The sequence below is a fragment of the Homarus americanus genome, unplaced genomic scaffold (assembly GCF_018991925.1).
Source record: "Homarus americanus isolate GMGI-L3 unplaced genomic scaffold, GMGI_Hamer_2.0 scaffold25827, whole genome shotgun sequence".
In the NCBI taxonomy this organism is placed as follows: domain Eukaryota; kingdom Metazoa; phylum Arthropoda; class Malacostraca; order Decapoda; family Nephropidae; genus Homarus; species Homarus americanus.
Genome location: NW_024738300.1, coordinates 8,142,795 through 8,159,727, shown reverse-complemented (window position 1 = coordinate 8,159,727; position 16,933 = coordinate 8,142,795). Strand labels below are relative to the sequence as shown.

The following is a 16,933-nucleotide window of genomic DNA, read 5'->3' as shown; positions in this document are numbered from 1 at the left end:
AACTCACGATAGGACGTAATGGATTATTAAGCTTAGTGTTTTGATCAATCCATACATATAAGGTAAAAGGGATTGATTTGAGAGAGCTGTTTAGTGAGATCGGGTTCTTTTTCAATAACATCTTCATTTTGGAATTAGATAACTTATTAATATTTTCCAGGGATCTTTAATGTTCTCATCGTGCTTTCATCACTAAGGCCCAAGGTTAAAACTGCTTTGAAACCTTTGATCTTGATGTATGACAGTTATTTTGTGGGTCCCTTTTTTTCTGACCTGACCTGTCTAGTCACGTCACCACCCTTCTTAAGCTCCCACGGTTGTGTTGGTGTGGGGATTAGTGGATGTCATCATTATGACCTGACCTCATGTTTTTAGGTCACCCTGTATATTTAAGCCTCTCTCTGTCCATGTAATCTAGTTGCCTCTGAAGATGTCTTGAATAAAGACGAAAGCTAAGGTACTTGTTTCCATTTTCCCGTGTGATTTATCAAGATTTATCTTATCACGTTTTCATTGTGATTTACATGATATATATATATATATATATATATATATATATATATATATATATATATATATATATATATATATATATATATATATATATATATATATATATATATATATATATATATATATATATATATATATATATATATATATATATATATATGAACAGGTTTTTGGTGAAAATAGGTTATTTGAGAAACAGCTGCCATGAATTATGGAAGCCACATGAGGATCTATCTTAGTAATCCATGTGGCTCTACATTTCTTATAATTACATGTAGTATGGTCCCCTTGGGTCTTGGGTGAAACTACTACTACTGAATTCAATTTCTCTACTGACAGACAATTCCTTGTATGTAGTGCCTGAGCTGAACTTTCTAGTCCTTGTAGCTTTCCCTAACTGAAGGCATCAACTTAGTTCCTGAATATGTTTCACAGTTAGGTATATTTATGCTAGTTGGTGTTATACCTGTACTGTATACGCATTAATAAGAATTCTTATTCCATTATTGAATGTTTATTAAAAATTAGCGGTAGTGCCACTACATTTTGGCCCAAGTACTGGTAGTGAGTGCAACTATTATCAGGCACAACACAATTGTCGGTACTGAAACAGTCTCCCATTCCACAAATTCCCATATAACCTGACTTTAGTAAAGAATATCTTCATATTTACATAAGCACACAAATAAAAACACCATTAAAGCTCCAGGTATTTTAATCTGTATTTTTCTGTGTCAATCACTTATGTGAGAAAGTTTAGAAATTCCACAAGTGAATAACACTGAAATACATTACTGTATACTATAGACTGACAGGGTGACCACAACCCCAGAGAGTCTGGCACAGTTTGGGAACAGTCCTGACACTTAGGTACAGTCTTCAAGTGGGTGAGAAATAAGTACAGTATTACAGTACAGTAAGTCCTCACTTAACATCAGGGTGACGTTCATGGAAATGCAACATTATAGGAAACAACGTAAAGCGGATCAATTTTCCCCATAAGAAATAGATAAAATATGGGAGTTACATTCCTGAGCCTCCCTTTTGCCCTTGAAATACATTACATAAACTACATAAATTCAAAGCTCCTTGTGTGATGCCTGGTGAGGTGCTTGTATGCATTACTATAAAGTCACATTCATTGAGATTTTATAAGAGAAAAACTTAAAACTCCTCTCCAGGACAGATAAATAAATACCACTAGGTAACCTTGGTGGGCTGGCGCCAGCCGTCATAATACATCACCTCCCCCTCCGCACTTCCGGCAAGATTGAAGGTCGGTTAGGCTTAAATTTTTTATATTATAAAATGGCACAGACTAAAGTTAGTAGAATATAACTTACATTGCTAAAATCCTTGCAAGACAGCGAATAATATGAATATACACATCATATATTTTAGCTAAGATATTAAAATTTTAGTCCCTTAAGTACATTTAAGTACTGTACAGTGGTCCTTCGGTTAACAAATTACCTTCCATAAGAATCTTCAATTTGGTTTACCAGAAAAATTTTTTTTAACGAAATATACACGAAAATCACGTTCTGTTGTGAGCATCAGCTGATGGCCCAGTCTGCCAATTCAGTAATCTGTTCTATGTTTACATTCATTTCCAATGGAGTAAATATGAAGAAGTTAAGCTATTTAATATTTTTTAATGTTTTATATGAAAATTATTAGTCATTTTAACATTTATTATTATCATATTGATAATACATATGCACTACAGGCTCAATCTGGCTTTGTTTACTGTCGAGAGAGCGACCAGTTTGTTGGTGTCTTGAATATTTTTGCATTTTTCATTGAAATTATTGGTCATTCTGAACTTAAGTTAACATATTGATAATATATAGCGCAGTGCAGTGTTGATTTAAATGAAATAATCTTGAATTACACCCAGTGAACTTAAAATTTTATTGCTGAAATGACGGCATCAAGCATGGGTCCCCTGAAAGGTGATTTCTCCTCCATCCCCACTTCCTTCTCTTCTCCCTTCTCCTCCACCCCCACTTCTAATTCCTGTCATCATTATCAACCAGGAGCCTTCTACATACACACCTCAAAGTAAGTGTACTTTACTGCATTTTTTTTTTACCTTGTATGTACTTTCCTGTGAGCTGGAACCAATTACCCAATATCCCATTGAAACAGTGGATTTGGTTAACGAAATTTTCGGTTAACGAACGACCTTCTGGAACAAATTGTGTTCGTTAACCGAGGGACCACTGTACATATTTTTTCAACTTATTTTTTGGTAGATATAGTCACTTTCTTCATTTATTTTGAATCATTTACATGCACACACCATCCTTAATACATATTATGAAAAAGGTAAAAAGTAGTCCGTGAAGACTGAAACGACGTTGTACCGAGTCACCGGGACGTTAAACGAATTTTTGGTCTCTTAAAGTTTAACGACGTAGTACCGAAACAACGTTAAGTGGGCCGACGTTAAACAGGGACTTACTGTACAGTACGTAGTAGGGTTTTTTTTTTTTTTTGCCCGATGCTGTTTCTTGGTTCCTTCTACTTAACAATACGTGATTCATCATTCAATGAGAATATGAAAATAAAATAGAGAAAGAAAGTAAAGCACACCTAGTTAGTGTCACAGTCCAGGAACTGAGTTATTTAACAGCTTCAGGAAATTATCTATGGCTGTTCTTTACCCAAAAAGTATATGTAAAAGAAACATTCATGTAAACAACTGTCTGTAAACACATTAGGCATAGACTTGTAGGGAGATTTTAGTGTTTAACTTCTTCCCATTACACTGTAATCAGATTGTTTTTGCTAGGACTCCACCCATGACAGTAAGAGTTTAACCATTCCAAGGTTGAACCTATGCAATCCAAAGCCTTTGAGGTAATGCCTCGTTTGATTCTAGATGATTATTTATTTGGTTTCATTCAAAATGTGTTTAGGCTGGCTTGTTCAGTACAGTATACTCCAGGAGGACATAAGAGAAACTAACTTGGGCATATAGCAGTGAAGGTGCAGTGAATTTGGGATATACTGTATGTGCACAAATTGACTTCTTTAAAAAAAAAAGCACTCCATATTAACCTAGATGATCTTCCTTTACTAACAAAAAAGACTTCTGTGCTCATGAATAGATGATAAAGTATTTCACAGTGTTGCTCTCTTTGGCTTCTCCACATGTTGGAATTTGCTATGAAATTATAAATTTACATTCAAAAGAATTTACTTGAAATTGGTAAACTTAAATGAAGGAGCACATAATCCATCATAATTTTCATGCATTAGTCACTCAGTTAAACTTGGAGTGAGAAGCATTATTAATGTGTAGCTATATGTGAGCGATATGACTATAAGTGTCAAGATGTTAATGCGCTAGGAAATGTGATGCATGCTAAAGTACAGTACAGTGTCACTAATGATTGAAAGTTTTAGAAATTAACTAATGTATTGTACCTGGTAAGAATTTGATTTAATTTGATTAGACAACTTCCTGTTGTGCCTCTATCAATCTTCCTCATCTTCTCTCACCCGTCTACATAATAATTTTCTGTCTCAAGTATTACATCTTCCTCTGTCCCGTCAGATTACATCCTCGTGCCACTCGTACAGGAGGTACTGTACACTATTGTACAAGGTATTAATGGATATTGTTGCTTCTTGCCCAGTTATTCACCTCTCTTTTCACTCATTTCTTACAGTTCTGTTTTTTGTTTTTTTTATTACTATAAGTGTGATGGGATTAGCCTTGACCTGCAATGGAATTGACACCTCAGAAAAACTTATTGGATGGATTTTTCCACTGATACTGTAGCTCTTGCTCACCTGTACAATACTGCATGCTGATTTCCACTTGTTGTTTAATCAACAACATACATACTGTACGTTCTATCCATATTGTTATTTCCTAACTTAATTTTAGAATAGATTATGTTATGTTGCTCTGTCATCTGATGTTAAATACTGTATAGTAGTTTCACTGTTGTAGCCTTCATAGGCTGAAGGTTGTATGTTTACTGTAATTGTCCCAGGAAGATGGAAATTAATTAAAGTGTGTGTGTGGTATGTATATACTGTATTACAGTATAGCTACTTCCTAACACTTTTTATGTCATGCTATAATTATTCTTATGCTATACGTTTAGGAATTTAAGGATGCTATCCCTCACCACAGGTGGAGTCAAAGATGGCTCAACAGAACCCGGTAGGAAGAGGAAGCGGCATCAAGACACATCATTGTTCTTATTGTCAATACTCCACATATAAAAAAATAAACCTATTAAATCATACTCGAGTTCACACTGGAGAAAAGCCATTTGCTTGCCCATACTGTCCAGCTTTATTTTCTCAAAAAGCACATTTGAAACCTCATATACGTGTTCACACAGGAGAAAAACCATATTCGTGTACCGAGTGTCCCTACCGTGCTACAGAAAAGTGCTTTAGAAAGTCATATCTTAAGAAATCATCAAAAGGGTAGTTGCTAATACTTGTTATGAAATAGTGAAACTAATAGTTTCTATTAGGCTGAATTAATATAAAAAGCTTTCTCTTTCTTTGTGCACTGTGAAAAGTAAGAACACAATATACCGTAGATACACAACACAAAGTGCAACAATTGGTAGCTAAATACTTTTATTAACTGACAAGTCTCTGAAATGAAAAATATTATTATAAGCAGTAACTACAGTATACATAGAGAATAGTAACACCCGACAAGCTAAAAAAGATTTATGTGAGAGTTGTTTAAGCTGAGTTACGGTAAACATCATGATCGTTTTCATAACTGCATGTATGGTACAGTATTACCCGACTACAGTCACTAGTTCCAGACAATGACTTCTGTTCTTGGAAAACTGTGCTACTTCTTACATATTGACTACAAAACATAACCAAAGGTCTTGTAACTGAGACATAAAAATAAAATACTATAGGTGTAGTCATTTCTGAAGTGGAGTGGAAATTGAAACTGAGGAGAAATTTCTAACATCAAAACTTTTAAACAAGTGAACCAGTAGTTGTGTTTTGTTGTTGATTAATAACAGTAAAGAAATCAGTCACCATGATCATTTTTTTTATAGTTTATATAAACTCACGCCTACTAATACTGTACACTCATCGGGTAACTCAGATTTTGTAAGATGTGATCAATAAAGAACCAAGAAGATGGGTAAATTGCCTTTGTGGAATATGGAGGAGGAGAAGCAGAAGGTAGATGATAAAGGTGCACATGAGGAAAAAGTGTGGGGCAATTTTGATGTAGTTAATGAACTTAATGCTAGTGTGGATGATGTAAAACTGGGAGTTAATACTAGTTTATTTTGATGTCTGGAATCTGCACTTGATGTGGTTAGCATTGAAAAGGTACAAGTTGTGGGTTGAAAATTCAAGAAGAAAGAGTTTGAAGTGTCCTACAAGCCCTGAAGAGTGAGAAGTTAAGTAAGTACAGTAATATATACATGAAGTCTGCATAGAGGTTGTTTACCTTTATTTAGATATGAACTGAGATCCCAAATTATTGATGAAATATATGTACAGTAGAAGCTACTAAATTTAGCATTATTATAGGAAGCTTAACAATTGGTCAAGTATAAAATGAAATGCAAAGTGAGGAAATCTTCCATGGAAAATGCATGAATGAAAGAATATTGGACTCTTCTCTCTGACAGAGTGTTCACTGATTCTGTACAGTAGTTCACTTTGGTGGATAGAAATATCAAGTATTTTAAATCCTGTACAGTGTATAAGTATGTCATGCTACAGTGCAAAAGTTATCCAATATCAAAAGTATAATACAGTCAAATTAAAAATTACAATGCTCTGTGCAGTTACAGTATCATAACCAAGTGAAAGATTTATTTTAGGGCACAGCCATAACCATGTAAGCTTTGAAGATTGTTGGTAAAAGAAATTACTGTACACCTGTATTAATAATATGGAACAAATTTTACAGCACTTTTTTGGGTTAGTGTTGAAAGAGCATTAACTAGGCCCCACCCTACCTTGTCTTTGTGGCCTCATTAGTACTGTACAGTATGTCCTTCTGCTGTAGGAGGAGGGAACTGTTATAGTTAGCACTACGTACTGTACTCACAAATAGAAATCGAGCTCTTGTAGTTGTGTTTTAAATTAGATCTCACCATTTTTTATTGAACACTTTCTCTTTTATTTAATAATTTAAAGGAGAAAATAGATTTTTGTATTACTGAATTATATGTGAAATATTTAAATTATATCTTTGTTTTCAAATACTTTACTATTTAGATTTATTTTTATGTGTGCAGTAGTTAATTATAAGTATTTCAGGTAAAATTTCTCTTGGCATTATAAGTTTATGTAAGGCAGAGAGTAAGATAAGCATACTTTATACAGTACAGTGGTCCCTCGGTTAACGAGATTTTGGTTAAAGAGTTACCTTCCATAAGATTCTTAACTTCGGTTAACGAGCAATCCCTCGATTAACGAGTTTCTTCTGACGACATCAACATGTTTTTAGCTTGCATTTGGCGGTCCACCAGCTGTAGTATTAGTCCGCCAATACAGTAATCTGTTCTAGGGCTTATATTCCTTACCATTTTAGTAAATATCAAGAAGTTTATACTATTCAATAATTTTAAAAGTTTAATATTAAATTTTTTAGTCATTTTAACAATTATTGAACATAATTGAAGGTAAGGAAACTAGTTTTATGCGTGCCATCCAGCCTGTCAACACACCAAACAGGCGCCAATCTCTCTGTCTTTTCAGTGGAAGTAACATCTTGCTTGAGAATCTCTTTAACTAAATGCTTTTTTTCTGTTTCCAAGCAAATTGTTGGTCATTTTTAAATTTATTTTACATATTGACAATATATAATGCAGTGCAGTGTTGATTTAAAGAAAATAATCTTGAATTACACCAAGAGAACTAAAATTTTATGGGTGAAATGGCACCATGGGGTGACTTCTCTTCCACCCTAATGCCTTCTCTTCTCCCTTCTCCTCCACCCCCATTCTAATTCCCATCATCATCATCATCCAGGAGCCTTCTACATACACACCTGAAAGTAAGTGTACTTTACTACCTTTTTTGTTGATTTTAGGCAATTTTCGGTGAACTAGAACCAATTGCCCAAAAACCCATTGAAACAATGGTTTCGGTTAACGAGTTTTTCGGTTGAGCAACCTTCTAGAATGGTTTGTGCTCGCTAACTGAGGGACCACTGTACTGTAATTTATATATGTACTGTACTGTATAGAAAGTGAGTATAAAAATACATTTCAGTCCCAATGATGAGGAGTGTACCAATATTGGCTGATATCCAAGTATGACCCCACAGTCTTAAGGACTTTTACTATGTCTGATGCTCTCAAGAGTGGGGGCAACACTACCCAAAAGACGGTACAAGAGCACAGGCAGTCGTCAGAAAGGATGTTAGAATAATAGGTACATCTCTTGTAAATACTGTATGAGAAATGAAGTAGCAGAGAAGAAGAGATATACAGTACTGTACATCATTTGGGATTTTCCGGACATTGGCTACATTTAATACAAATTTGAGAGATATATCTGCTGGGAGGAGTGTGGGAAATGGGAGAGAAAATTTTTTGGGAAGGAATGAATGGTTGGGAGGTAAGGGAAGAACAAATACTGTACATTACAGTACAGTAGCTGAATCTGGGAGCAGAAATTCTAGAATACTGCTTTGTGAATAGAATATAGTGGAGTAGAGGGTATCGCAAAGAGTATCTGGTGTACTGTGCTGTATAAGGAAAAAGCAGTAAGAAAGAGTGGACAAACTAAGAGGAATCAGTCTACTGAGGAATCATGGAAAAGTATACAGTTGTGGGGTTGTACAGTAATTATGGTAAATTAGATGTGCAGAGGATTAGGTTGCCTAAAATTTTGAGGTGTCCTGAATTTTTTTTCCACTGAACACATCATGAGTGTCCAGGAATCCAGCATGAAGCCAGGATCCCGTCACTGTTTTTACTTTTAAATAAGTTAAGATTATGACACAGTGGGATGATGAAATCCCATTAGTGACAAAGTCTAGACCAGGTGATTCATGCACTGTACAGTATTTACCCATAAATTTTATGGTTTTAATATCAGGTCAGCCCTAAACATTAAGGGTAAGGACCGATTCACTAATTAGTTATACCACCCAGCATAACAGAATCTAAAAAGAACTATTTTGAGAATACCCGCACCATCTAAGGTAGAAGGCTACTTATTAAGATGCCACATTGGCTTGTTTGCATGACACCTGTCATAGGCTCAGTCATGAACCATCATTTTAGTCTTAGTCTCAGTTTCAGCTGCTTTACCAAGTTGGGCAGACACCTACCTGCTTGGCAGTGTTTCATATCAGGAATTATGTGCAGTTTTCCTCTAATTCACAGGACTTGAAACAAATATTGGCTAATGGCACACAATTCTAAGTGGTATTTTCATTTAGCAAGTGTGAGTTATTTACCACTTGCTGTTGATCCAGTTTGAGTTTAGCCAACTGCTAGGTGTCTAGGCTTTAGTTTCATTGTTCTGTTTTCAAGTTAGATTTGGGCTAATCAGTCCCCTTAAATAATAATTAGACCTAATGGTGGCTAGGTCATTAGGAGATCTGTAAATCCCGACAGATTTTACCTGCTGAGTTTGCTAATTATATTGTACCAGACCAAAAGATGTCCCTCATTGGGAATACTGTATCCCCTATTGAGTGGGTTTACTGTACAGTATAGTACTTTGAATTTCTTATGATTCATTATTTTGTATTCAATGTAGATGAGATGTGAAAAGCTTTGGCATTTAAGGTATACCATTTTTAGCTAAAACAAATAATGAAAGTTAATACACTACCTGTATATCTCTTGTTATTGGTGTTGAAATAAGATGATAATGTGATACTAGTGAAAAGGGTCCCAATCCGAATAAGCCCAGTTCTTATGATGGTTTTTAATTCCAATGGGCCACACGTGTAATGGTTATACCTGTAGTGCATTTTTTCCCACTTCTCAAGAGTTACAGCTGATTGGCTGTTGCAAACCTGTCCGATTTCATCTTGAAGTAATGATGTATTTCTAAATGAGTTTATTCATAATCTTTGGAATGACCATTTCTGACGAGAAAGATATTTAGCTAAATTATAAAAAAGATACATTACATTCATTATTTCAAACATAAACACGTAGGAAGTTTATCAGAAGTATTATACATGAATTAACTGTTAAACTCTTGTTCTGGCCCTTAACCATTGATTCTTGATGAGTTAATGGATTTGGAACATGTGAAAGTTTATTGGGTTTTAGTAGCAAAACCCAACTTGTCCTTTTCTTCTTTTATTTAGGAAAATATATTATATACAGTTCCAAGTGTATATCACCGTAATTTAACCACTGTCGCTATGAGTGTTAAATAAGGACTGAGGCTATCTTAGATTAGCTCAACTAAATGTGTCTGGTTTGTGTGAGAGTTGGAGTGATAATGCCCAGGCTAGCCAGTTTGTAATATCTGACCGAGCATTTTAGGGCCCCACCTCAAAGGTGGAACTTACCCATCACGTGATGTGACCGTGTCACCTCATAGCTAGTGAAAATATACAGGGGGTGATATGATTATATTAGCTTAATGTATTACCCCACATGTATTGTCTAATGATAGACCCTGCTGCCATATGGCATCACAAAAAATTTGACCAAGTTCCAGGTTGCTGATCTGACTTTCTGCCTCATTTACACACAATTGCAGGGTCTCAATTGTTTCTCTTACCATTGACAACACAACATACAGTATATTGTTTCTCACTCTTAATCTTTATTTAATTTTTGTATTTCTTTATAGTTCTTTATTATTATTATTATTATTATTATTATTATTATTATTATTATTATTATTATTATTAGTGTTATTATTATCATTATTTTATTTTTATTTGTTTATTTATTTTTAGTACTGTATAAATTTTATTTATTATGATTTATTATTTATATTAATTATTATTATTATTATTATTTTTATTTTTATTATTATTATTATTATTATTATTATTATTATTATTATTATTATTTTTATTATTATTATTATTATTATTATTATTATTATTATTATTATTATTATTATTATTATTTTTATTATTATTATTATTACATCTTTGCTCTCCAGGCCCTGATGTGGGTCAGTGACCTGTGCCCGGGTGGACTAATCCCTGTAAAATTTTTTTATAAAGACTAAGGTGCTAATACACTCTGGTAGCAAATTCACGCTTTCGGAGGATGCCTTTAATATATATTGTAGTACTGTACTTATTTTTAGCCACAATAAGGCATAGTAAGACAAATTACATATCAGTAATACTACATTATGCAAAAACTAACATTCTAAAATATCAGAATCACATTGAAATATTACACGGATGTTAGCAGAGGCGGGAAATATGACTGCGAACAACTTAATATTTTTCCCGCCTCTGCTAACATCCGTGTAATATTTCAATGTGATTCTGATATTTTAGAATGTTAGTTTTTGCATAATGTAGTATTACTGATATGTAATTTGTCATAGTATGCCTTATTGTGGGTAAAAATAAGTATATATTAAATGCATCCTCTGAAAGCGGGAATTTACTACCAGAGTTTAACAGTTAATTCATGTATAATACTTCTGATAAATTTCCTACGTGCTTATGTTTGAATTAATGAATGTTTGTATCGTTATATAATTTAGCTAAATATCTTTCTCGTCAGAAACGGTCATTCCAACGATTATGAATAAACTCATTTAAAAATACTACATCATTACTTCAGGACAAAATCGGACAGATTTGCAATAGCCAATCAGCTGTAACTTTTGAGGAGTGGGCGGGGCATCTCTTCTCAGCTGAGAAAAAGCGTACTTTAGTTATATTTACATTGGGGGCTGTTAGAGGAGAGGATTTGAAAACCATTTGACCTGCATTGAGAGTTAGACCAATGAATAATTTTAGAAATTAATTAGTATAGCAATCCCTGAATGCTATGCTGTGCAGTATATCATTCTCTTATCTTATGTTGTTTGATATGATACATAAATTAAAGTTAACATATTGTGACCTGCCCTCTCTGAGACCCCGGAACAAGTAAATATTTTTAAGCATGATAAAATGTTAAAGAAAATTCCTTGTATGGATGCCAGTATTGTGCTGTGCATATTATGTAGAAACAGCCATTGTATACGGTATATAGTACAGTAGCTAGTGATATACTGTACTTTAGTAGTAGTGTACATTGAATTACAAGCATATACACATACATACTACTTCTCTGATGTAACAGCATGAGGGCTGATGTGTGTGAGGTGAGGGGATGTCGGGGGTGGACGTTGTGTTATAGAGAATGAAGTCACTCGAAAGGAGTCCTTCCTTCCATGAATATTTAGTGAGAGAACTTCCCCAATGTCCTTCGGAAGGACATTGTTGAAGTTCCTGCACCAAATACAGTAAGATGTTTCAATGTACTGTAGTTTCTATTTATGAACATGATAAAATACATTCTTTAATAAAATGGCATTCATAAGTGTAATTGGATAAAGATGATCCTTCAATAAAGTTTCTATATGTAGATGCTGTTCACATAAGCTGCTGTTTAACTTAACCCTATTTTTACAAGAAAAAATCTGCAAGTTAATTAACTTTTCATGATACTCCAGAACCACAATGGTCTTGTGAACACAGAACACAACACAACACTCAAGGCCTCTCTTTTAAAATGGACATATTATAGAGTAATATAGACTACAGTATAGATCTTTCAGTTTTTGCCACATGATTAATACTAATAGTAATTATAAGCTTATAAACAATTTATCTTTTATGTTAAAACTTCATAAATACCATACAGTAGTTACACTGGGTAAGTCAAAGAAACTACCAGGGTATTATCAAAAGATTCAGATTTGACATGATTTTTTTTTCCAAATTTAATTTGACTCAAATGGACCATACTGTATGTACCCTTCAAATTTATGAATCTGATAAATTGCATCATGTATTCTGAGTGAGATGAGCAACCAAAAATTGAAGGTAATTCCAGCATATGACGAGCATGAATCTAAGTTTATAGTTATGAGCACAGAAGAAATGGAAGACAGATATATGAAAACTCCTTTTATAGCTGTGAAGACAAACCATCATCAAGTATCCCTGGGAAAACACTCAATACTGTACATGATGGCTGGATACATTGTTCACAGAGAGTGTAGTGAAAGATCCCATGCTCTTTTATGTGTATCCCAGGAGTAAAATGAAAACCAAGGATACTGTCAGCCCTCTAAAGGATGAAAGCAAGGTGACCCTGAATGATGACAGTCAAACAGCTGATACCTTAAATGAATACTGTACTGTACTTTGCATCAGTATCCACACAAAAGATAAAGGATAACATGAAAGATAATAATTACAGATGATATCATTAAAATGAAAATAGCCAGCTTGAAAGAATTCAAAGCCCCTGGAGTGAGTGGAGCATGGACCAAGATGGTAAACGAGATTTGCATCCCTCAAAGACTATTATTCAGGAAATCCCTGGATCAAGGTAAAGCGCCTCGGGACTGGAAATCAGCCAACGTCACCTAAGTATACAAGGAGGGGAGGAAAGGTGCAACAGAAAACTACAGTCCAATAAACTACAGTCCAATCAGCCTAACTTCACATATATGCAAGCTCCTTGAAAATATTCTGAGGGACAAAATCATCCAACACCTGACCGAACACAGTCTCATCAATGCATCACAACATGGTTTCATTGAAAGAAAATCCTATCTGACAAACTTACTCACATTCCTTGAAATGGAAACAGAATATATGGACCAAGGCTCACCAGTGGATGTGTTGTACATGGCGTTTGACGAAGTCCCACATGCACGACTAGGCTCTAAGATCCAGGCACACAGCATTACATGCAAGATTTTGAAGTGGATTAACAACTGGCTCAAAGACAGGCAACAAAGAGTGGTAATAAATGCAGTACGTTCTGAATGGAAAAAGGTTCTCAGTGGAGTACTACAAGGCTTTACCCTTGGACCCACCTTGTTTTGATCTACATAAACAAAATAGATAAAGCCAAATGAGCCACATTTTTAAGTTTGCAAACAACACAAAAATATTTGGGAAGGTATTAAGTCAAGATGATGTCACAATAATGCAGAAATACCTACATGAGCTGTTCAAGTGGTCTCGAGACTTTCATTACCCTACACTTAGGATACTGCAACTCTAATCTCACTTATTCTGTTAATAACACTTTCGATAAGGAAAAAGATCTTGGCATTGTGATAGATCATTCACTAAAGGTGGCTCAATAAGTGGAGGTAGCAGTGAGAAAGCAAACCAAGTTTTGGAATTATAAAATATACATCCCAGTCTGGATTACTGTATACAAGTATGGAAACCCTACCTCCAGAAAGACCTAACATCCCTAGAAAAGGTATGACATAGAACAACTAAGATTCCAGAACTATTTCATCTCAATTACTGTACTGTATGCAACTAGATGGAGCACCTTAGGACTAACAACCTTTCAGACAATGCATAATATGGCAGATGTCATTGAAACATTCAAAATCCAGAAAGGGAAGGAAAACATGAACCTGGGCCAACACGGGAGGACATAACTAGAAGTTATCATGCAGAACAAACATAAGGAAAAACTTCTTCATCCAGAAGGTGGTAGACCTATGGAATGGTCTATCATCCCAAGCTGTAGAATCACACAGTACTGGGCTTCAAAATAGCCACAGGCCACTGGCCACTGGCCTCCTTCCCTTGGCATGGCCACCTCTAGTGGGTGATAAATTCAAGTAGGTAAAAATATTGTAGCCTTTCCCACCAATTTGCTCACTTACCTCTCTTGACTCAACATTCAAAATATTTACTTCACTGTAGGGAGGAGGGAGGTCATCTGTCCCAAACTCATCTGCTCAGTCATGAGATAGGTTTTCATGTTTCACTCCTTGACAACCCCTGGAAACCAGAGAGCTTGGTTTCAGTCACTGGAGATGTTTGTAGGTTATGGAATGGGACTTTTCAAGTCCCAAGGTGATTAGCTAATTCAAATGCTTTGGTGAGGTTTATGAAGGCAAGAGCCACAAAAGTGTTACATTTCTCTAGGCTGCAGTAGGTGAAGTCTAGAAAGCTGACAAAGCTTAGTGAGTAGAGGAGGTCTTTTCTTTGCCTAATTGCTGAGGGTCTCTGGTGCCTGCAATATCTGCAGAAGATAAGTCAAATACAAAACATTCACAGATTGACCTGCGTACAGTATAGGGATACTGGAAATAGTTTATAACAAGTTTAAAGATTGTGGACTTTTATACTTGGGTACTGGTGAAACTTAAACATATGGGATCTTCCAGTCAGCAGAGCATTTTCTTTGTCATAGAGAAACACTGATTATAGAGCAGAGGGGTTTGGCTAGTTCTGGGAAGAACTCCTTGAATAGTTTTACTGATATATCAATGTTAGTGGGAAGTAATTGATGGTGAGTTTGTCTATTCACCTGGCAACTTCAAAATCCTGCACTAAGTCACTGAGTCACTGAGTGAGGAGACGTGTAGGTACCAGTAAGCTGGGAGACACATAGCATCTTGCTAGGCAACGTCAGCTCATAGGGTGGCAAAATGGATATTACTGTAGTTTGTTCAGCTGCATGGTTCCTGAAACTTACTATACCACTGACTGATGCTTTACTGCTTCAAGTGTTGCAGCTTGGCTGGATAGTAAGAGTTCTTTGCAGTTCGTATTTCACAAATTACTTTGATAAGAAAGACTCTGTAGCAATTTTTTTCATTGAAATAAAGGCCCTGCTTTGCTGCTGCTTATGTCTTAATCTGACATGTGAACCAAGGAAGGTCAGCTGGATGTAACTTGATAGACTTGTCAAGGGAGAAATAGTGGTAAACTTTTGTGGTAGAGTTGATGTAATTTGCCCATTTAGTGTCTAGTGATACATCATCCACACTTAATGCGGTGCAGTACTTCAGTCCACAGATATTAAGCAATTCACTGTCCAAAAACACACAATGCAGAGTCAGTGACCAGCTTGTAAATCTTGATATAAGGGCTCTGCACTTGAGTGGTCATGGGAGCTGAAAACCCAAACATTGATAAGTGTGTACAGTACTACAGCTGATAAGGGGCATTGGATGGGGTGGTAGGCACTGATTTGCTAAATCTGTTAAGACACTGTCAAAAGTGTTTTGACCGTGTGTGTGTCTGTGTGTTTAAGCAGTTTAGCCAGTTTTTATTAAATTAGTTAGTGGGTCGTTGTTGGTGAGGAAAGAACTGATTTATTACAGAGAAATATTACTGTGGTTCACAGCTTAGTAGAATGCATATTTTTACCTGTATTCATCAGCTGATTTCACATAAAATAAATTTTTTACTGAAAAGAAAACAACCCTAAAACCTTTTGTACAATGTCACCTCTGATCTGAATAACATCATCTGGCATTAGTCAAATGAAATGCTAAAAGTGGCATTCCCATAATAATGATTCCTCATCAATCATTTAAAAAAGATACAGAGTAATGTGATTATCAACTTTGCCCTGACAGCTGATGTTCCATTGTTTACCAACTACTTTACTGTACATTAAAGAATTAAAATATTCAAGAATTTTTTAAGGCTACTTGTCACCAGTTACTCCAGCATTCTATGGTTGTGTCTCATATTTAAAGTTACAAACTGGACTGTTTATTCATTAACATTTTTGTTTGATGAATTTGCTTCTGTAATGTCAGAGTACAGGGGTAATTCCTCTACTTTTTTATTCTGTATAAATTTCTTAGCAGTAAATAATGTGAGCATCTCCTGCAGGTGGGACTGAGAAGCAGCAATCTTACATCAACTACACTTCGACCTGCAGAAGCCACTGAGACTCTCTTCGCCACACACACTGGAGAAAAGCAATTTCAGCATCCACATTATCCATTTCAGTTATCAGAAAGATGTTTTAAAGATCAGATTGAAAGTCATAATGCTGAAAAGAAGCATGCTTGTCCATATTGTCCCTATCGTGCTTATGAAAAACCTAAACTGACAGCTCACTTACGAACTCACACAGGAGAAAAGCCATACTCCTGTCAGTACTGTCCGTTAAGGTTTAGTGTTAAGTGTAATCTCAAGACTCATATTCGAAAACACACAGGAGAGAAACCATTTTCCTGTCCACATTGTCAGTATCGTTGTGCTCATAAGAGTGATCTAAACAGACACATGTTTAAACACAGGAATGAGAAGAACAGGAAATAAATAACATAGTTGTAGTGTAACAAAGATACTGTATCACTGTTCAAATATACTGTATTATTAATTTATAAGGACATGGAAGTTCTTCAGCACATATTACATTAATTAAGAATGCAATGTACTGTATACTAGATAGTTCAGTTACCATTCTTTATGTAATTTTTTGTCCTCTAGCAACATATACTG

The 16,933-nt window shown here is 35.2% G+C and overlaps 1 protein-coding gene across 1 annotated transcript in view; it reads left to right on the top strand.

Annotated features, from left to right (window-relative positions):
• LOC121873961 (zinc finger protein 271-like) overlaps window positions 1-6,934 on the top strand; it is a 16,454-nt gene extending 9,520 nt beyond the window's left edge. Inside the window, exon 4 of the mRNA XM_042377840.1 lies at window positions 4,647-6,934. Within this exon, the coding sequence (XP_042233774.1) occupies window positions 4,647-4,972 (326 nt within the window). The 3' untranslated portion in view covers window positions 4,973-6,934. The remainder of the gene's footprint in view (window positions 1-4,646) is intronic.
• The last annotated feature ends 9,999 nt before the right edge of the window (window positions 6,935-16,933 follow it).